At 38.4% G+C, this 21474-nt stretch overlaps 1 protein-coding gene across 8 annotated transcripts in view; it reads right to left on the reverse strand.

Moving 5' to 3' along the window:
• DIP2A (disco interacting protein 2 homolog A) overlaps nt 1-21474 on the reverse strand; it is a 105250-nt gene that overhangs the window by 11760 nt on the left and 72016 nt on the right. For 4 of the 8 annotated variants that reach the window (XR_004752208.1, XM_035331085.1, XM_035331086.1 and 1 more), the window contains 15 exons: nt 15558-15694; nt 14311-14391; nt 13690-13817; nt 12437-12551; nt 11094-11295; nt 10428-10537; nt 10203-10283; nt 6962-7085; nt 6007-6128; nt 5559-5670; nt 5255-5364; nt 4646-4776; nt 3337-3505; nt 2027-2197; nt 73-102 (listed from right to left, as the gene is read on the reverse strand). Coding sequence is in view for 5 of the 8 variants with exons in the window: in XM_035331085.1 (XP_035186976.1) it covers nt 73-102; nt 2027-2197; nt 3337-3505; nt 4646-4776; nt 5255-5364; nt 5559-5670; nt 6007-6128; nt 6962-7085; nt 10203-10283; nt 10428-10537; nt 11094-11295; nt 12437-12551; nt 13690-13817; nt 14311-14391; nt 15558-15694 (1823 nt within the window). In the remaining 3 variants the exon portion in view is untranslated. Of the gene's footprint in view, nt 1-72; nt 103-2026; nt 2198-3336; nt 3506-4645; nt 4777-5254; nt 5365-5558; nt 5671-6006; nt 6129-6961; nt 7086-10202; nt 10284-10427; nt 10538-11093; nt 11296-11446; nt 11534-12405; nt 12552-13689; nt 13818-14310; nt 14392-15557; nt 15695-21474 lie in introns of those variants that run through there. The other 4 variants (XM_035331084.1, XR_004752209.1, XM_035331087.1 and 1 more) reach the window with 4 other exon arrangements.

Genomic DNA, 21474 nt, shown 5'->3' on the forward strand with positions numbered 1-21474 from the left:
TTCTTTATAGAGTTTTACCACTGAACCAGACTGACTTTAGGACATTACAAGCACACACATGCATCACTATACCTGCTCAGCCAGCTTGCCCAGCCTGTTTGGCTGACAGTGGGACCACAAACAGAAGTAACAGAAGCCATCAAAGTGTGTGAAACAGAGAAAAAGGGGAAGAAGAAAATACAAACAAAGAGGCACTGGAGACATAAGATACACACAGTAAGACAGAAAACAAAACTCATACTGTTTTAGAGTGAAAAGAAAATTCCCATTTCAGATTACCTAAGAGCCTGGCATTTTAAAGTGGTTCACTGGGAAACATGCAAGTCCCAGTAAATAAACAAGAAGAGGCTTAAGGCAGATCATACATAATGTCTGCTGTCCTATCATAAATCCCTCCTCCATCTGCAGGTATCTAAATGCTACTTGTAACTTCAGAAATAACTTCTCAGTAGACCACGCCAGTAAGGTGGTAAATTGTTATTGATTTATTTGCATGCTAAATTGTATCAAATATTCAGTTTGGCTACAAATCTACTCATTTAAATTCAACACCATAAAATGTCAGATACAGTTATCGCTTTGGAAGAATGTGGGAAAGGGTAAAAGTAAACTAAAAAAAAATAATGAAAACAAAGATAAAGAGGTATAAAATGAGGAGAAAGCTTAAATGCCCAGAAGTCCTACATTATTCACAATTATCGTGGAATACTCTCCTGGAAAAAATGTTGGTTTGGTTTGGTGATTTTCTTGTTTGTTTGTTTCTGTTGTTGTTGTTGTTGTTTGTCTTAAACTAGCATAAAGCAGAGTATTCTACCATAAAAAGAGACTGAAGATTTCTCATATTGCTGCTTGTGAATTATCAGAAGTTCTTGATATCATCAAGACAGAATAGCACAGTGTTATTCTAAGTATGGTCTCCTAGGTTATTAAGGCTGCTCTTAGATTAACGTCGTAGGTATGTGCCTCCAAGTCAGACTGCACAGGAAGCTCTTACCTGGCCCCAAACTGATATTTTTCTACTTAGTTTGGACCCTTTGAACAACAGATAGCCAACATGTATTTTTTAAATCCTTTTTCAGACAGGCCATTCAGAAAGCTATTCTTTGACCCTCAGCACCTGAAATATTCTATTCAAGGAACTTACAGTCTTTCTTCACAGTCTTCTTCATTTCATCTATATCCATATTTTTTCTATTGTTCTACAGATTCATAAAATCACTCTGGCCTTATTTCTTTATAACTGGTTATCTAGAGGGTGTTAATCTTTTCTCCTTTAATATGTGCAAACAAATAAAGAAACTAAATGACCGGTTTGAACAACAACATATTTAAGAAGCTGTTGGTTAAATTACACATACAAGATTAGTGTCAACTAAATACTAAGCTATCAAAGACCAGTCTGGACAACTGCATGTCATTGTCCACAGTCCATGAAGCAGGGCTGTGTAATACACATGCCTGTTCTCCCTCTCAAACCTTCCCATTTTATACCTTTAATTGAAAAAAAGTCCAGCTCTCATATGAAGTGAGACAAACACATTTGCATGTTGATAATGCTAATTTGAAATCTTTCGAAGTGGAAAGAAAACTGTCAACCTTGACAGTTTTCCTGGGTCTTCGAGATAAGAGTTTTTATTTGAGGAACTCTTATCTTCATTTTATTCTACATATACATCAGCTATTTTTCAACAGGCAAAATCTGAATCATATGAAAGCTGCAATTGCATTTTTCAAAATATTTACCATATTTATGAACAGGAAGATGTGTATTTAATTTAGTACTGCTCCTGCATAGCAGACAGGAAAGAAGTTTTGTAATGCTGATCCTCCAAATTAGACAGGCAAATCAATACTCTCATAATCCACAACTTCTAAGCTTATTCAACTTGGTAAAGAAGCAGCAAGCAATGGAGTTCTAGATTATGTAGTTTATTAGAAAAAAAATAACACACAGCTGAACATGACTTCCTAGAAAGTTCCCAGGGATATTGTGTGCAAGTGTAAGGAATAAGCAGTTTAATCTCACCTGTAAGCATATTGCTACGTTGACCCTGCACCCAAACGTAGTGCTTACTGCACGAGCAGAGAGGCCCAGGTCTTTGAATAACTTAGAGAAAGACTGTGTTAATGTAATCCTTGGTCTCTCCTCTGCAACCACCATGCATGTTCGCACACAGGACAAGTTAACTCCTTTCATCTGGAGATTAAGTAAGAAAAAAATATATTTTAAGTCTGAAATCAGCAGTTCTACAAATAAACCATTTTAATTTGTGGAACTGTCTTTAAAAACTGACATGAATTGGTTAAACAATATGGACACAGACTGCATTAAGTTTGGCTCCATCCAAGCAGGACAGCCCTCTAAAACTGTGCCAAGCAGTTTTGTGGCACAGTGTGATGCACAAGACAGAAACCACTCACAGCACATAGCTGTGACACAGACACTCATCATTTTGAGCTGAAAAAACACAAAACATGATTGTGTCTCAGGGAGGGGCAGGCATCCACATGAAGCTCAAAAGATGTCTGCTTGCTCCAAGTGCTACAAAGTTCAGATAAAGGCAGAGCACTCAAGATGTTATGAACACTCATCAGCATCAATAGGAAACCATAGAAACTGGCTGTGGGCCAAGATTCCCTTCAGTAAGGTCCAGGAGAACAGAGGAACAGAAGTTTCTGTTTGTTTGTTATTGTTTTGTTTCTATACTGAGAATAAGCACAATGTAGCTGCCTTCTTGCACTCAACAAGCTGCCAAACATTCCCAGCAGAGGTCCTGAGCAGCTTAGTTACTAAAGCCATGGAAACTCTCCTACGACTGAGACACAAGTGCATTCTCAAATCAATTAAACTTCAGTTAAGAGATTTCCCTCAAAATAAATGGGTGTAAAGTGTGTAATTACAGCTGTTAGGAAGATGACATCAGTTTTAGAATTCAATACTGTTTGTGTGAAAAGACCCAAAAGCAGGTGAGACTTGGCAAGTGTGGGGTTGGGCAGGCAGGGGGTGAAGGTTTTTCTTGTGTGTGTTTTGTTTTGTCTGTTTGGCTGGCTTTTTATTTTTATTTTTGCCTTCCTAAGTATTTTGTCCAAAATTTCAGAAATACTCAGCAGCACGGAGGAGGCACAAATAAACAGTTGAGAACATAAGATGTCTCCCCCCTCAGAAATGCAAGAGATTAAACTTTCAGCAATCTCAGTATTTCCTGAAAAACAAGTGATAATTAAAAGCTCTCAAATAAACTCTTAGAGGACCATGTTTTACAGGACAAAATTAAGTATTTTTTGGAAAATACAAGTATTTGTATTTCAGTGTGCTGAAAAGACAAGTCCACTTACCCGCAGCATGTCAGTCTGTGTTCCAAGCCCTTTGGTGCACATCTCCATCACCGAGTAAGAGCAGAAAGTGACACGCACTTTGTATTGACTTACAGCAGACAACCAGAGAGATACATTGCTCTCCAGTTCCAGAGGAGGGACGAGAATAGACTGATGACCTGAATATACACTAAGGAAAAGAAGAAAACAAGCATGAAAACTTCAAGCCATCATAAAAAAGTGAGAAGTTACATAAAGACAAAGGGAAGCAAACAACTACAGGAAAACTGAGAGCTTGATATCTATATGAACTTCAACTCATCTCTTTAGAAAGCAAGCGTCTCACTGGGTTTTCAGCTGATTAGTTGGCAAGGCACTATGGGTTAAAGTTAAGCCACAAACTTTAAGGTGAATTTATCTGTCCTGCAGTAGGTTACACTGAACTACAGGCAAATAAATTCTCAATGTGTTGAAATTTAGGCAACTTTTAATTTTCACATATGTAAAGTACAGTAAGAGAGAAGGTAAGAATACTTGTGCCATCCCACAAACCTCTGCCTTCTTTGCAAAGCCTGCTTCCCATGGCAAGCTGTGGTTGCAGCTCTGTCTCTCAGACCTGTTATCTCTGTCTGCCTGCTAGGCATAGCATGCAGTCAACACAGCTTGCACGACAGGCATTGCCTGCCTAGCCTTGACCTAAGAATCAAAACTGTCCTGGCAGCTTTCACTGGGGACTCAGAGCTATGAGGAAGCATCCATGCTTTTTGGCCCCCACCTCACTCACACTCACTGCCCCTCCCCACTCTTCTCTCACCCTCTCCCCAAGCGCCCAATATTCAGCACAGACTGTGTGCCTTGCAGCAAACGCCACTCATGTCTGTGTCCAGGAAGAACACCTGTCTAAATCTGCTTGGTGAATGAGAGGAGAGATTTGGTAGGAAAGATATTTCTGCAAGGAGCTGACATAGCATAGGAAACATGAACATCGTTCAGGGGAGAAGTTCAAAACCACCAGAGTTTCAAAGAGTTTCAAAGTTTTCAGAAGTTCAAAACCATCAGAGGAGATAACCATGACAACACTTAAGTTCCTTTTGCTCCCCCCCCTTGGATTTGGTGCCTAATTAATTCCACTTGCAAAACCAAAGTTACTTAAGTAACTGACTGACTTAAATGAACTCTTTTACTACAAAACATATGTTGTTATGAAATGCCTACAAAAAGCTAATCTGGGGTTACTCTTATAGTCTCATCCACTACAACTAGCTAGGATTCTACAGAAGTGAGGAGAAAGATGGGGACGTGAGCAAAAACCTATGATTCAACAGCATACCTGCACAAGCACCACAGTGCAAATCCCAAACCACAATAAGGGTCAAGGCAGATGGCAATCTGGCGCGAAGGGTATAGCTCACACTGTAGCTTTATAGAACGACATAAGGCACTTGTAGCTGCATGTGACATCTGTAAGAAGAAAGCAGGCTGTCTTCACGGATTTTTTAAAAAGGGATATCACATTTAATACTAACAGAAATGTCTGTTGTAGAAGATACGGCAACTGGTAGTGATTCTTTTTACATGCCCGTGAAACAGAAAAGGGATAAAAGCCCAAATTTTTAGCTACTTTTCAGGCTATCTGTAAGTGATATCTGTGATGTCAAATAATGTCAAGGAATGTCTAATATTGGTGTGATAAATCACAATGGAAAACATTTGTGAACTTCACCACAAACACCCTCCCTTTAGTCCCTTCAGTGATTCCTCACATACAACCAGGTAGGAATGAATGCTTCCAAAAAGTGCATCAAGAAACTCTGATGTCATACAAATTTTAGAACAAGCCTTTTGAATACTAAGATGACCCACTGGCAGGAGGAATGAATGCAGAATATGCCAATATATAAGGAAATTAAATTTAACAGTCTCTCTTCAAGTACTCTACCTTTACTCCTGCTAATATGCCAGTAGTAGACACGCTGAAGTCCAAGTATGCCAACATATCTGGAGATGCAGGTCTGAAAATACTAGTCAGCTTCTTTTTTGGCATATCATCTAGAGAGACCACAGGATTAAAATATGTCTTTACAGAATTAACACCGGATGCTTTCAGTAGGTTCTAGATGGCTATGTCAATGCAATGCAAGAGACATCCATTTAATTAGGCAGCTATGGTATAACAACAACAACAACAATCAGTCTCCAACCTATTTACATTTTATTTTATCTAGTGGGCAAACATTCTGTACCTGTATCCAAAATAGTGGGCCAGGTCTTAATATCTACAGCTGCCGCAGCTTCCTTAGACTTCAGCAGTTTCATTATCACTTGTGTGGTAAGTATACATGCAGACTTACTGACCTGTAAAAACAAAACAAAAAAAACATGGATTAAAAACATTTGTGAAACCAGTTAATGAATTCTCCAGTAATTTTGTATCCACACAAATAAAATAACTAGTAAGCTGAATACATGAAGAAAAGTAGCGGAAGTAAAGCAAAATAATTTACAACAGCAGAAAGAACATTTTAAACCAGTTTTAAAAAAAGTATTGATTGACTCAGTCACAGCACACTGATTTTCCTCTGGCTTGTTTTACATTGAGTGTGGCCAAATAACTTATCAGGCAACGTCACTATCTGCATCAACTGACCTATACCCACCACAAGCATTAGAAGAGAAATGTCTTATACGTACCTCTACAATCATTTTGACAGTGGGCAGAGTGGTAGCAAGATTCTGTGGATGAGGTGGGCGAACGGTGATAGGTATACAGCCAGCATATAAGCAGCCATAGAAAGTCGCTATTAAGTCTACACCTGTAAAGAATATTTGTGAAATTAAAGCTATTTTATCAGAACAAAAGGTCAAACCCTTTCAGCAAGATCAAAATATGCACTGAGAAATTTTATTTTATTAAGATGTAAGGATTTGTCTCAAAGGTCTTTTCAAAGCAACTGTCTGTTCTTGGCCAAACCCAATCCTGTAAGGTTAAAATAATTTGTATTTGAGAGGTAGCAAAAAGTATTTAACATCTAAAAACTTTAAAAATTGTAGACATTTATTTTCATGGACAGGTGGCATAAACAAAACTTTTTTTTTAAAAAAAGCAAGGTTCTGTAAGGTTATGAAGATGACTCAAATTCTTATTAAAAGTATTTTTTCACAGTTGTAACTATGAAATACTCAGTCATCCTACTTTTAGAGGATTTTTTTTTCCGGAGGCATACTTGTAAATACACACTAATAATGCAAGTCTGAGGTCCAGATGTCACTTCTGTAGACAGTCATTCAGAAAAGAACAGGTGGTCATGAAAATATCAACACTGACATCCCTAATCTTACTTTCCATGGATACGTATCCAGTTTTATTCAATTTTCTGAGGCTGAAAATCCAGAATTTTTCATGTGGTTTAGATCAAACTATATTTGCATAACTGTCCAGACATCTGGAGTGGTTAGATAAAAAGTTTGGTAAATTCAGTTTGACATTTTGAGAAGCAGCTTATTAATAGAACAAGTCTCTTCCTTGAAATGTTAAATCACTACCATATATCACTATATTAGAAGGATGTTTGAGTGTTTTCTTGGCAAGAGCAGTTTCTTTTCTCATGATGTCTGACTTTGATTTTTGCTGTTTGCATTGCCTTACCTGGAGGATAAACCAGGGCTACATGGTCACCAACATTTAGTCGTCCTTTCTCCATCAGTGCAACTGCCACTCTCTCTGCTCTCTTGTGCAATTGTATGCATGATGCAGTACTAGTTACAGTGCCCTGCAGAGAACAGAGGCAACTTCAGGAAACTTTGCCGAAAGCATTTTGACACTGAATAAAGTACAGCATGTTAGAGAATTCTACAGATATTATCAGAAGCAGTTCTTAAATGTATTTGGTACCACAAAAATAATACCTTACAAATATTTGAAATTTATAGTCCAAGGGAGAAAAAACAGTAGTATCACAGATCTTTTAGCAGCAAGTGAAGCACTTCATCTGCTTTGTTTCATTTCAGAGTGTATGAGCATGGGTTACAGAAAGCTATCAATCAAACATTGTTTTCACATTGTTAACACTACCCTCACCGCAGTGCTTTCCTCTTATTCAACAATTTTTTATTCTATTTCCTTATCTCCTATTACCTTCTCTGCAGATTGGTAGTGACTGTAATCACTTCTGTTCTACCGTGTCGATAAGGGGCCTAAGAAAGGGCCCATATAGAATCATAGATTGCCCTGGGTTGAAAAGGACCTTAAAGTTCATCTAGTTTCAACCCCCCTGCTCTGGGCAGGATTGCCAAATACATGTATCTGGAGGCACTGTCCAAATTTACGTTTACATTATGAGATCACATAGTGCATAAACAGCAGAGCCCAGAGGCTTTGGCTCTGCTGTATCATAGCTAGGCCATAAACCTTAATGGTTTCTCTACATTCACAACAAAAGAATAATCACAAAAGCTTAAGTCAACCACAGAGCTTCTGGAACAGTGAAGAAGGTAGGTATGCACCTGGTCAAAAACTTCAAATTACAGGCAATTAAATCCTACCCTCCTTTCTCCTTCCAGTGGCACTTTATCCAGGTGTACATACAGTGGCTGACTAAGCAATCAAACCTCACAGCTGTAGGTTACCTAAAAGTTACCTTTATCTTTCAGGAATTAGGTGACTATAGAACTACTCTACCATACACCTAAACCTCCAGGTTTTGCAATTAGCATTGTCAAGAGTGTGAAGATAACTCTGCAATGCCTTTGATACAGATATGCTATTAAAGGGACAGAGCTGCAGTTGGCATGCACTGCCACTTCTACATCAGTGCAACTCCATGTTGTGGAAAGCACATTGCCTGCAACTATGTATTTGTACGGTCTTCAAATGGCAACAGCTCTATCTTTGGGTTACTTAGGCATTCACAAAAAAGTCATGGAGATTACTGAAGGCTTAATCCAGATTTTGATTTGAAGACAGTGAAGGTCGTTTTGCTTCCCAGTCTTTGGAAATGACGACTTATCCTTTCTGAGACTACGATCTGATATAAGAAAAACTGGTAGGACAACCACCTCAGAGGGAAACAGATACTTAAATCAAGCCTCCCACTATACAGATAAGGATTATCACAGCAAATGTCTGTTACACAAGTATCCACTTTCACATCCCAAACAAGCTGCCTCAGCCCAAACTGTTTGATCCAAAGCCTAATCTGATGCAGGACAGCACTGTCATCCTGCTTGGTTTTACTAAGAAAACTTGCTGAAGTGCAAATCTGTGAGCTAGTCATGCAAAATAACAACAGTAAAATCAGACAAGTGAGATGGGAACTTTAGCAGCTAAAGGACTTGGGAGAAAAATATTGACATGAAAAGGTATAGAAGAGAAGGGTTTCTCATGTGGAGTGGTGAACACACAACTGTTTAGCATTGCAGCTTATTAGTCCGAGCTATTTACGGCACGTGTTCACGGTAAAATAATTTATTTGTGCTTAAGTTCTGTATCATCTTTTTGCAGTCACCCTTCCTCTTTTTGTAAAAAGTAAAAGTTGCCTGAACAAACTGACCCAGAAAGGGACTTCTTCACATTAGAAAACCTTCCTCTTTACTCTGAGAGGTAAACCAATTCTACGGATGGCTTTTAACTATAACCATAATGAAGCAGTTTCACCATAATAAAGAAGTTTCTTATGCTAAACCAGAGTCTCAGGAGAAAAGTCAAAACTTTGAACCATGTCCTAAACCATTTTGCCTGTCTGAACAAGAGACCCAAAGGCAAATCCCTTACTTCACAGGACTGTTGCTGGACCTTCTGGAAGCCCATATGTTATCTCACATATCTGCGGTACAGTACAGCACAGGGTAGACCCAATTTGTCACTGGGCTGTTATCATCATTGGAAGAGTAGCTAGTGAGTACAGGCTCAAACCAAAATTGACTCCTGGAGACTAATCTTGCCTCCTGGAAAGAAAGGAAGGTAGAACAAGGGGGGGAAATATGCCAGAACAGAAGCAGAAGAATCTAAATCATCTGGATATTATGAAATACACACAGCAGTACTGCTCCTCAAGCTCAGGGATGTTGAAATACTGAGGAACATAAAAAAGCACTTTTTTTTTTTTTTTTTTTTTACATCTCCTTACAAAGTTTTGGATGCTTGGGGTTTATGTATACTCCAAAACTACTAATAGTCAAGTAAAGAACAGAGTGACTACAAGCCAATATGATCTATCTGCTAAGAAACAAGACTGTTGCCTTGTCATATACCATAAGGGCTACAAAAGCCCTAAATAATAATATGTATATGTAAATATATATACACTGCCTGTGCTCCAAAATTGAAGCATTTACTTATTTGTGTTTGAGTGACATCCTTTTTAGGGGGAAAAGACTAACAAAGACAAGGCATCAGTGTCTCCTGAAGAGTATGCAGTGCTTCTGGAAAACAGGACTCCAAAGTTGTTCTGGGGGTTCTCTGACTAGGCTCTGTATCTTCTAATGAAAAAAACCCTCCAGCTGTGATTTCCTCTTAGCCTTATGCTCAGGAACAAAGACGGAACTGTGACTTCCATTAAAATGACAGAAGTTGTTTTCCAGCAGGAAACACAACTGCCGCCATGTTTTCAAGTTAGAAATGCAAAATGCACACTGGAATTTTAGACATGGAATAAAATTCCAGATGTAGAAAAATTATGCCGCTTTCTAATCACCAATGATTTATATTTGCTTCAGAACCATGACATCACACATTAAAATAACTTGAAGCATTTTAGGAAAAAGACTTCTATTTGTTATTGTCTTAGAATTCTTGAAGATCTTGGAGGTCTTTTCCAACCTTATCGAATCTAATTCAAACAATCTTTTACTGATCTTGACCTTAAAGTAAAATCTAAGATGCATTTCACCTTGGAATTCAACAACAAGAAGAGGGGATGATCTGGAGTCGTCTGTGCTCGCCACTGAAGAACATCTGCTAAATACAGGAACTGAAACAGAGAAAGAATAATAGAAAACATTCAGATTCACTAAAAATGCCCCATGCTTAGTTTCAGCAGAATACCGTGACTGTTCTTCCCTAACTTTGAAGAAACCAACTCACATATTTAATATCACTAGGATGCTTGCATTACCTTTCTTGCCTGATCATTATCTTCCAACTGGGTAACATCTCTCCCTGAGGCTTGTGCAATTCTCTTTCCAGCAACAAGGTTTCCTACTATCATTGAAGCAGGACCAACATCTGCATATTAAAAAACAGAGCAAAATAAGAAAAATAATATGTAATAAACATGCATCAATCAATAATTCAGACCGTAGATTGCTATAAATGCCACTTGGAATATAGACAGGAAAAGATGAAAAGCTAAAACCAAAGATCATATTCCATAGAGAAGAGAGAAGGGAATAATATGGTACACTAAAGAGAGGGGAAAAATATAGTACTGACTCAGTAAGCTGTGGTCTATTTGTACTTCAGTTCTCTTATGTGTGTTGCAGTATATAAGAAGACTCGTCTGTGCAAGATTGCCAGTACTGGAACAGTTTACAGTATAGTTATGGAAGCACAAAAATGGGACATGCTGTCTGTCTTTGCATTTACCTGGGATTCCAGGTAGACCATAACACCCCCACTGAGCTCTAGGCTGCTCTGACAACACCACTAGCGCTGCTAAGTTAGGTATCTTGAAGCCATCCAAGATGCACAACTCTGAGCTCTCAAATTGCTACCAGGTCACTCTACACATGCCCTCAGAAACAGACATGTAGACCTAAGCAACATGTTCTGTTTTACTTACCCGGTTGTTTCTGTCGAGGCTTAGGCAGGTTAGTAACGCAAGTATGTGGACACATCAAGACATTACAAGGGTGCAGAGCACCTTCTAAAAAGCGCTGCTTGGTTTCTGAAACATGAATTCCTCCAAGTGGTGCTTTTGGTAAAGTGTTGGCTGGCACCAAGGCAAGACAGTAGACGCCCACTTGGTGAATGCTATCAATTGCCTTGATGGAGAGAAAAAAAAAACAACAAACAACAAAATATTCCACATTATCAACTGGAATGTAGATAAAGCAAGAATTCAAGTCATTTAATAACATTAAAATTTTTACTTGCACCATAATTTGCAAATAAAGGGTCCAATTCTGCACTCACTGAACTCATAGAAGTTGTGCCATGACTTCAATGGGAGCAGGAGCAGACCCAGGACTTTGCTTGTGCACGCTATCAATGGGATGCCACCTGCACATCAGGGATTAGGAAAGTCTCTTAAAAGTGGGCAACAAGTGCAGAGATTTTAAAAAGCCAAAACTATATCACAGCAAATTTAGCACGTATGCCACAATCACAAAAGCACAGTAGAACATAAAACCACAAAAATAGGAAGGGAAACATCTTGCTGCCTAAAACTGAGGTGTCAATTTTAGCTATGACACTTCTAAAAACAGAAATAACTAAAGTTTCTCTTCTGAAAAACAGCTTATTACCTGGTATTCCCTCCAAAAGTATTAAAAACTGAAATTAGACAGAAATTGTAACTACAAAACTGTGTAGTGCTTAGGAGGTATCTAACTTCCCTTGTATTCCCTAGTTTTCCCTTAATTTGTCCCCTCGCCAGAGTCTTCTTCTATAATTTTGCTCTCACTTTTTACTTTCTTATAACTGCTCAATTCATTCCGAAATCCTTAAATGCAACTACCAGAATTCCACTCCCTCCTGACCCCCAAGGAAGCACAATACAGTAAGCAAGGGAAAAAAGTTTTGTCTGCTTATTATTGGAGATCTAGAATAAGAACATTAGTGACTTAGATTTTAGTGTCTGTTTTGCTAATTGGCACTAAGTAACCTTAAACATTTTCAGTCTTAACTCTCCCAGCCAGTAAGAAATCAGCAGAAATACATAGAATTAAAACAGACAGAAACTGTCATCCTAGTAATACTAAGTTCAAAAACATTCTGAAAAGAAGTCTTAGTTTTTACAAACGTTTTTGTTAACTGTCAGCTCTGAAATACATTTAATATCAGTATATTGTAACTCTAGTTACACTGAAAGTTTTTTCTTATGGAAAACAGATGCTCTAAGGTTCTCATTTCATTTCGTTAGCCTTATTCACCTGGAAAGAGAGAAAGGACAGATCTGACTACCTGTAGAACCCTGCTCATCCACTGAAAACTATCCTCCTCTGATGCATCAGGGCGCTGCTCTGCCACAAGCACTATTCGATCATCATGCAAAACGGTCACAGAAAAAACTGCTATCCTAAAACGCAAAGGATAGAAGAATGATAGGATGCAACATATGATGAACATAGCATGGCTTATTATAATATGGCAATGACTGCAATCTTCAATGGTACTGCTTCAACACATACAAGTATTATTCATGCCAGATCATTGCAAAATCACAGACAAATTTAGAACAAATGCAACTTTATTTCTGTAAAATTCTATTGGGGGTCAAGTGAATTTGCAGTCACTAACGTAGTATGTGTTTAACATGGGCAGGTTCCATACATGCAAGGGTTAGGCAAACCTTGCCAAATAGCTCTATCATGCACACTAAACCTGTTGCTCTTACATACTTCATCTGTCCTGAAAGACAACAATTATGCCAAATTACTGGCTAGCATGTCTAATGATGTTTGCTAATTGGCACTAATGAATACATAGTTTGCTAATTGGCACTGATGAATACATACTCTCCTTTTGTGAATTAAATTAGTTTTAGACTTGCAACTTCTAGGACAAAATATTAATCATGTCTTAACCAGGTATCTGCCATTATTTTTATGACGTGAATTGAGCAAGTGATGCAAAAATGAAGAGAGCTTGACTTCGTGAGTCGGTAATAGTTCTGTGTCACTGTCACAGCTGCAGAAGAAAAACACTTGAACTAAAGGACTGTCAGCTGAAGAGCAGTAAGGTTGGTGATACAGCTCACACACTCTTTGGAATTCCTTCAACAGCACTTCCAGTTTGTTCTTTAGAACGTTGCAAAGCTCTTCCCTAAGCCACTCTGCATAAGACTGCTTGGGTGGACAAAGGGGAGTTGTATTTTACATTGTGTATCAAGCTTCATTTGACGTCTTAAGAGAAGCTTTGAAAGAAGTTTTAAACAGACACTTGAAGTTTGATGTTTATAATATATGACAATAATTGTAAATTATACAGACATCTATTATGCGAGAAACAAGATGTTACTATTTGTCTTCCAAATTAGCAGTGACATCCGAGTTCTTATTTGGCATGCCACAACCTAGTGCCATCTTTCCTGAAAAGTACACGTAAAAATCCACATGCGGAACTCCCACATACACTATATTGCTTGTTCATTGCTTGCAGATGAAAAAAGAGCAACGAAGTTCAATGAATGGTGGTGAAGTTTATAATATACTCACCTTCCCCGGTAGACAAATTTCATTGGTTCTACTGCTAATGCTGTGGCTACTACATCATCTGCATTATGTCTGCGACCACTAACTGTCATTAGGCCATCCAATTTTCCTACCACAAACACCAAATAGTCCTGAAAAGAAGACAAGATTAGAAAAAGAGAAGGAAAAACCTCCTGGTAATATGCCTGACTAAAACCAATGATATTCACAATATTGGTATGAGGTCACTGCCCTGACACAGAACTGTGCTCAGTGCATCTATGGTCACAAAGGAGCCAGCTTGCTGCCCACATGGGCTGCACAGCTCAAGGCATATACACACTGACTTCCAGTATGGACTTGAAATAGTATCACCACAGCTGCCACTAGTCAAGAGGCAGTTGAAGACATGGGCCAACTATTGCTGAAAATAAATGAAAATACTGCTCCCTTAAGGGGTAGATGCTAGTTTGTTTCACTCTGGCTTCACTTCATCTGCAAGCTGTCATAGGAGCTCTTCTGTTCTGTTTCCCAGATTGCAACCTATCTCCTCTTCATTGTGTACCAGATCAATGGGGTGGGCATGTGTCATTCAGAGGTGAGAGTCAAGAAAACGTGAGGCCAAAACCGCTCATTCACACTTACAGGACCCACAAAGCCAAGTAATCCTGTTCTTGTAAAGGGTTGATCTGAAACAGGCATACCGGTGGCCGTCACTGGAATGGCCTGAAAGAACACAGAAGAAATATTCACACACACAGTACTAAGAAAACTAACGTTAAAATACTTTCTGCCTCTGTTTCATTGCAGCTGAAAAAATTAGCTGAAAAATTACTTGAAAACAACATTCACAATCATGTCAAATATGAGTAACATATTTTAGAATAATGAAGAACATAATAGTCCATCTAACTTAGGTGGTTTCCTTGCCTTTTTTTTTTCTTCAACTGTTGCATTACATCAGGAATCTCACCGGTATTCTCACTAGCTAACAATAGTGCTGAAAGCTAAGGTGTTTAAGACATTAAGATTAGGCAAACTGACAGAAAGAGGCTTTTTTGAAAACGAAGACCATGGTCAGGATTTCTCTCACCTATCTGCTAGAATTCCATACTTCAGCCAAGTCTTCAAATGTTTGCTCACTGCAATACTACTGCAAAACTACTACTTCCCCTCCTTTTTTGCCAGAACAGTGAAAAACTGAAATTAGGGTACCACTGTGAGGAAAAATCTGGGCAGAGAGAACTCTTTTGCTTTAGCTTGAGAAACTGTAATGATTATGACTTATATCCTTACTATCTCTTCATCGAAATACCCAGGAACGTAATTTCACATATCCAAACTTTTTGGCATTCTAAGCATTGTAACAAACAAACACTAGAGTTCACTTTGAAGAGTACATACTACTTGCAATACACAAATGAAGCTTTTTCAATAATTTATTTTATCTGCACAAATGCAAATTGATTGTATGAAGAAGCTCACAAATACCAAACTAACTTCTCTCTGTCCCAAGCTATGCACCAATAAACTGAAATATCTTCAGGTAACTTTACATAAGACTTATGGGTTAATACAGAATGGAGATAAATTTAAATGCCAACATGGACACAACACTGGATTACAGAATATATAGGTAGCTGACTGACTGCTGATGGTCCTTTTTATTTTGGTTATAAGAGAAGGAATTTCAAGTTCTGACATGAAGAATGAAGGACAGTGTATTTCATAATGGCTTTTTATTTAAAAAAGGGAAGTAATAAGACATAAAAAGTGGAATAAATAAAAAGAATGAATGAATAAATAAATAAGTGGAAAAAAATATATTGTTTTCAAGAAGAAATACCAGAGTTACAACAATTGAACTGTACATTACACAGAGAAATACAAACCTCAAATACATTTTTGGTGATTCCAAGAAGGCCAAAATACGCCATTCCAGTTGCACCTGAATTCACGCATATTTCTCCAACCTCATCAGCTTTACACAGATAAGGAGTCCCATCCACCTTCACAACACAAACATTTGCTAAAGGGAGAGGAAGAAAACAGAATCATAACATTGGTATACTTCAGCAACTGATACAGAAGTTACTTGGCTACTGGTAGAAAAATAAAAATTTTAATATAATTTATCTACCAGCTACAGAAAAAATACGGCATGCAAGAGAGCTCTTTCTGACAACCTGTGAAATATGATCTCCAAGATGAAAGATGCAAGTTTGCAAACACATTTGATTTTGAACAGTGACTCACAGCCTTTGTATCAGCTGCAACTGACTCCAAAACTGTAGCAATTGCTTTTCAATATGAAGGCAGGTGGCTTCTTCAAATTAAAGCTCATGTGAGAATAAAGATTAAAAATAAAAGATACATAATTACAGACATACCACTCCTTTTATTTTATTATTACACTTTTGTTTTCATAGTATCATCCCTTAAGTTATGTGAGAAACACATTAGAAATGGAGAGAAAATTAGGCCATTATAATTTTTCACTGCCAGGTCATGATTTTTCTGCATTATTTCCCATCTTCTTTTAAAGCAGTCTTCCAACTACCATCTTTCAGAGAGATGTCTCTTGCTGAACCTAATCCCATGACTACACATTATTTCTTTCCAAGCTTCAGTGTGATGACTTCATCTTGTTCAGTGTGACGACTTTCTTCAAATCATTAAGAGTATTTCATTTCATAAAGTTCCTACTACTGTTATCCTCCCGTTACTTAGAAGAAAACCAATTTTCTTCTGAAATCTCACATCTTCCAACACTGACATTTTCTTATTTTTAATCATGGAAATACACACTTGAAAACCAAATGCTTCACTGATCTTTGTTCTGGCCACTGGTTATGTATCTGACTTCTGAAGCCACTGTTTTTTACAAGTTTCTCTAGCATAAACCTTTTCTCTGGCAGACCCTTTGCTTATAGCGGTTGGGATTTGTCTCTTCCCATCACCAAAGTGAAAAGAAAAAGGGTAAGAAAGGAGCAGGCACAACAGAGCAATGAAGTTTAGCTTAGCACTTACAGACAAGATTAAAAAGAAATCAAAAAGGTCATTTTAGCCAATATGAAATAAACAGAGCCTTTGAAAAACAACACAAAGTATGCCATGAATTAATTTTCTGCCCTTTCCCATTGCACCTGCTTCCAATCCAGATTATCAGAGTATTTTGTTGTCAAGTGTACTATATGTAAAAAGGAAAGATTTCTATCAGGACCCTTTGAATGTTTTGCACACGGAACCTATGTCAGATATGAAACCTAGATAAGGCTGACAATAGCCATTATGAAGGTGTGTATTACTGCATTCCAATTTAGCCAGTCGTAACTGATACTACAGATAGCCCTTACTTTTACCATTGTTCAAACAGAACAAAAAGAAATCCTAAATGGAACATAGCACATTTTATCTGAAACTAACACATGATACAGCCAGTTCTGCTGCAAGCATGGACCAAGTTGCTAGTTGATAAAGTGATTAAGGACATTGTAAAGTCTCAGTGAAGTATTCAGTCCCCAACAACTTACGTCTGAACAGGAAAGACAATAATTCACCCTACAAATAGACCAACCTCTAGATTATCTTGGTTTCATAAAAAAATAGATAATTTTTAGAACAACAGATGTTTATTAATAAAGAGTGTGGGACCCTGTGATATTAACCTTTGCTGACCAAAGAAGGAGACTGCATGGTCAATGGCTGGTACAGGTCCAACTCCAAAGTAGAACAAGAGTTTCAGCTGATGAAAATGTGTGAACTACAAGGTTGGAAAGAACTACCAGTTCATAATTTAGTCATTCAGAAAAACTCATTAAAAACACTAGAAAGATTTAAAGAGGCAGTTTAAACCTTTGTGACAAATTGAAACAGATACTTTATTACCACAAGAAATAATAGTCTTCAACTCATTCACAAACACAGAGAGCACAGCCGATTAGCCTGTGGTTCTGAACTGATGCTCCATCCATGAAGCCCAAGGACAATCCTATCAGCCTGACCAAGTCAAAAAAATACTTACCAGTAACCAATGTATGAAATAGGTAGTCTACACATACATTCTAACAGCAGGCATAGTTCTGCCTTGCCATGTGTTACTGCAAGGTTTTCCTTTTGCAGTACCTGTAGAGCCTGTACTTGGGCTTCTTTTTTTCCTGCTTCATGTGTGCTATACAAGAGAGCGCATCTACCACCATTTCAGTCTCTCAACAGCATCGCATCTGAAAAAGAATTAGAGAAGGGAAAGGTAGATGGGACAGGAATGTACATGTGGACTACACATCATGAAGAATACTGATTACTGGTAGGAAAACTTCCTTTCTTCAAATGAGTCCACATGTACATTCTTACAGATGGAGTCTCAGGAGTTAGCCCTGACATGAGATTTCTGGCAGAGGATGAGAATCCTATTGTGCAAACAAATGACCGAACCGATACCCCTACTGAAGAGTATTTCAAGAACAGCACTACATGAATGTGAGAATTTTGGAGGTCTGCACAGTAGATAGCTAGAACAGAAAACTACTGCCACCAAAGATGCTTGATATGTGTTAGAAAGTGCTTTCAATCCATTTTCATGGTTTCATAGCAGATCCATATGCAACTGTTAAAGTGTGCCAGTAGTGGAATTCTAGGATCTTCTTGTAGGGAGCAAGTCTTCCTGAAAGGCCTGGGGCCATGAAAACAAAAAGAGGGCCCTCCTAGCACTGCAGGTGTTACTTACAGCTTCTGTTATAGAAGCAGGAAACCTCAGGAAGAATAAAAAAAAGCTAGGATAAAACACCTCTAACCACCACTGTTGAAGGCATTTGCAGTAGTTCCAGAGAAGAAAACAGCATATGAGGCTGTTCAGTGGAAGGACCTGAATATTTTCCCACTCTTCTGGAAAGGGTGTTAGGCATAAAGTAAGGGCATTCACAGACAAAGATGAACAAGAATCTAGACTCTAAAGGTGGTCATGCAAGTATCCAGAGCACAACATTTAAATTGGAAGAGAACATCTCATCATAAGTGTACCCATCACCACAGATCTCCAAAAGTAGATCTATAGTGGGAGGGTGTTGTGCTGTCACATGACAGTCTGAAGCCAAATGGAACACAGAACTGACTACTATGATAAATTCTGAGGGCTAAGATGGAATACTGTCTCGTCACATTCACAATGTAAGGAATAAGACTAAAAGCATCATGAAGTTGTTCTGTAACAGCTCCTTTCAAAAATCTGTAAAAGACACTGAGAAATAGGAACTAAATTTTTCTGCAATGAAGAGGCATCATGATAATCACCAGAATCCGCACAAATGTTTGCTGAGACACAGACATCCACAAACTGAAGAGAAAGCAAGCATCCTAACATCCTGTTTGTTTTGCAGAAGCTTAAGATCTGGCTCCAACCTAAACTTTTCTGTTTGAATCTAAGAAAGTAACTGCTGCAGCACTTTTTCTATGAAACAGGTTTTGTATAATTAGGAGCTGTGGGGATATAGATGATCTGGATTAGATAGGGTTATTCTACTGTCAAAGAAACAATGTGAGGACAATTCCTGCAAAACAATGGAAATGGCAAGTAGCAGGGAGGCAAAACTGAGTCCCCCTGACCAGTCACATCCTAGCTTAAGATATTATAAGCTTCCAAGATGATACGTGACTTGCCAGTTGCATCCCAATTGATGGGGAAGTTGCAGGCTGAAAACAGAAAGAAGAGAGGTTTGGTACTCTCACTACCATCTTTACCAGTCCAATTTGAAAAAAAAAATATAAATATGAACTAAAGACCATTATGAGCCAAATATTGCTTCTTACCAAGGTTGGTTCCAAGACAGAAAGCATGCAAAATAGCCCAAGCTCATCAACAAGTGAGACGAAACATCATCCTTCCAGGAGCTACATAGGAGTTTTCAGGGAAATGCATACTAGGTTCTCTCCTACAAATTCCCATGCTACCTTTCATGAGGACATTTCTTTGTGGATGCCTGCACTTTCCTGGTGGCTCTTGTGATTGACATTCATGGTAGATAATCAAAGTGAACAGCCATTCAACTGAAGAGAATATAGCATCAAGAGTGGCCTATGGGTTAAACAGCAGCAACATACGATATCATGCTGGTGCTAAGGGGCCTGTCTTATTTGCTGATTAAGACACTGTAAGATGGTGGACACACAGTGTCTCAGAACAAATAGCAAGGTCTGCAGAAAAGGACGGCGGCAGTGGACACTTTCTGTCCATGACGTTTTAAGAAGCTGGCTCCTGAATAAAGCACACCAGGGATCTTCAAGGGTACTGAAATCAAAACCATTTGGCTTGACTGAACAAGCCTCAGCATGACTACTTGTTCTTGGCTAGGAGACTACTTTCATAGCACATTTCATAGAAATTATAGAAAAACCCATCTTGGAAGGGACCTGAGATCTAGTTCAACCTTCATTTGACCAAATGAAATTCAGGAATGTGAGCTCCTATGTTGTAAGATGTTTGAATGACTAAGGCATATAGCAACTTCCAAGACTTTACAGAAGTATTCAGTAAGTATGGAGCACAGCCTTCAGGGACAGCATGACACTCAAATTAGGCCTTTGGTGAAAGCACTGCAATCTAAAGAAAGGGAAAAAAACAGGGAAAGATCAAGACTCATCAGTCTGCAGAGTAACTCAAAGTGACAACTGACAGGCAAGGAAATGGTGGTATGTTCTCTCCTGTGCGCCAAACACGAAGTGAGAAGAGATAGAGCACATTCTCCATGATACTACACAGGAAAAATCATAAAACTTACAAGGCAAGGCACAAGTATATCCAATACTAGAATGGACACGCAGACTCATTTGAAAGAATTAAGTTCTTTAAGACAACAATTTCTTTTCATTTGGCATACATCTTTAAACAACTGCTTTTGTTTTTGTTTTTAAAGAGACAGTCACAGGAAACAAAATTCTTAGATTATCACCTAGAAAGCACCCTCTTATCTATGTTCTGACTTAAAGAATGTACAGACATGTTTCTGCTAAACTATACCTTCAGACATGGAAGTTTTATCATTCTGTCAAATTGAAATTAATCTGTCCTACAGATTAATAGCTTGATGCTGATGAGAGTTTTAAAACAGTTAATGAATTAAGTCATCTAAGTTCAGCTTAACCTACAAGTAGTTTTGCCACTTACTACTCTTTTAAAATATCAATAGCCATCCACTGCAAGTCATATCGCTTCAAGGCATAAGACGAATACACACTTAACTATCCCTCACATGAGACAAGTCACTCCATGTTTCTCATTAATGTATAAAATCATGGTAGTGATGCCAATTGTCTGTAAATGACATCTTAAAACATACCAGCTTAGAAGAGGAGCTCTCTGAATATTAACCAGCTTTCTTGGGCCTCTCTCCTCCCCAGAATGTTATCCCACAGGACTCTTTCAAGCCAATTCATGAAAAGGCCAAAGTCTCCTCTCCTGAAGTCCAGCACTGTGATCATGCTTCTTCCCTGCTCCTTCCTCTCATGATCTGGAATACTGCTATCTCATGATCACTGCAGCCTTCAACCTTCACATCCCCAATAACCTCCCCTCTCCTCTTTTTGTGAATATGAGATCCAGCAGAGCAACTCTCCTCAGTGACTCCTTTATCACTTGTGTCTGGTGTCATCACTGCACTCCAGGAACCTCCTGGATTGCTTATGCCCTTTCTGGGTTGTCCCTCCAGCAGGCATTAGGGTGTTTGAAGTCCCCATGAAGAGCAGAGCCCATAGATGTAAGAATGCCATTGGTACAAGGCCTCATCCACTTCTTCCTGGTCAGGTGGCCTACAGTAG

The sequence above is a fragment of the Oxyura jamaicensis genome, chromosome 7 (assembly GCF_011077185.1).
Source record: "Oxyura jamaicensis isolate SHBP4307 breed ruddy duck chromosome 7, BPBGC_Ojam_1.0, whole genome shotgun sequence".
Taxonomy (NCBI): domain Eukaryota; kingdom Metazoa; phylum Chordata; class Aves; order Anseriformes; family Anatidae; genus Oxyura; species Oxyura jamaicensis.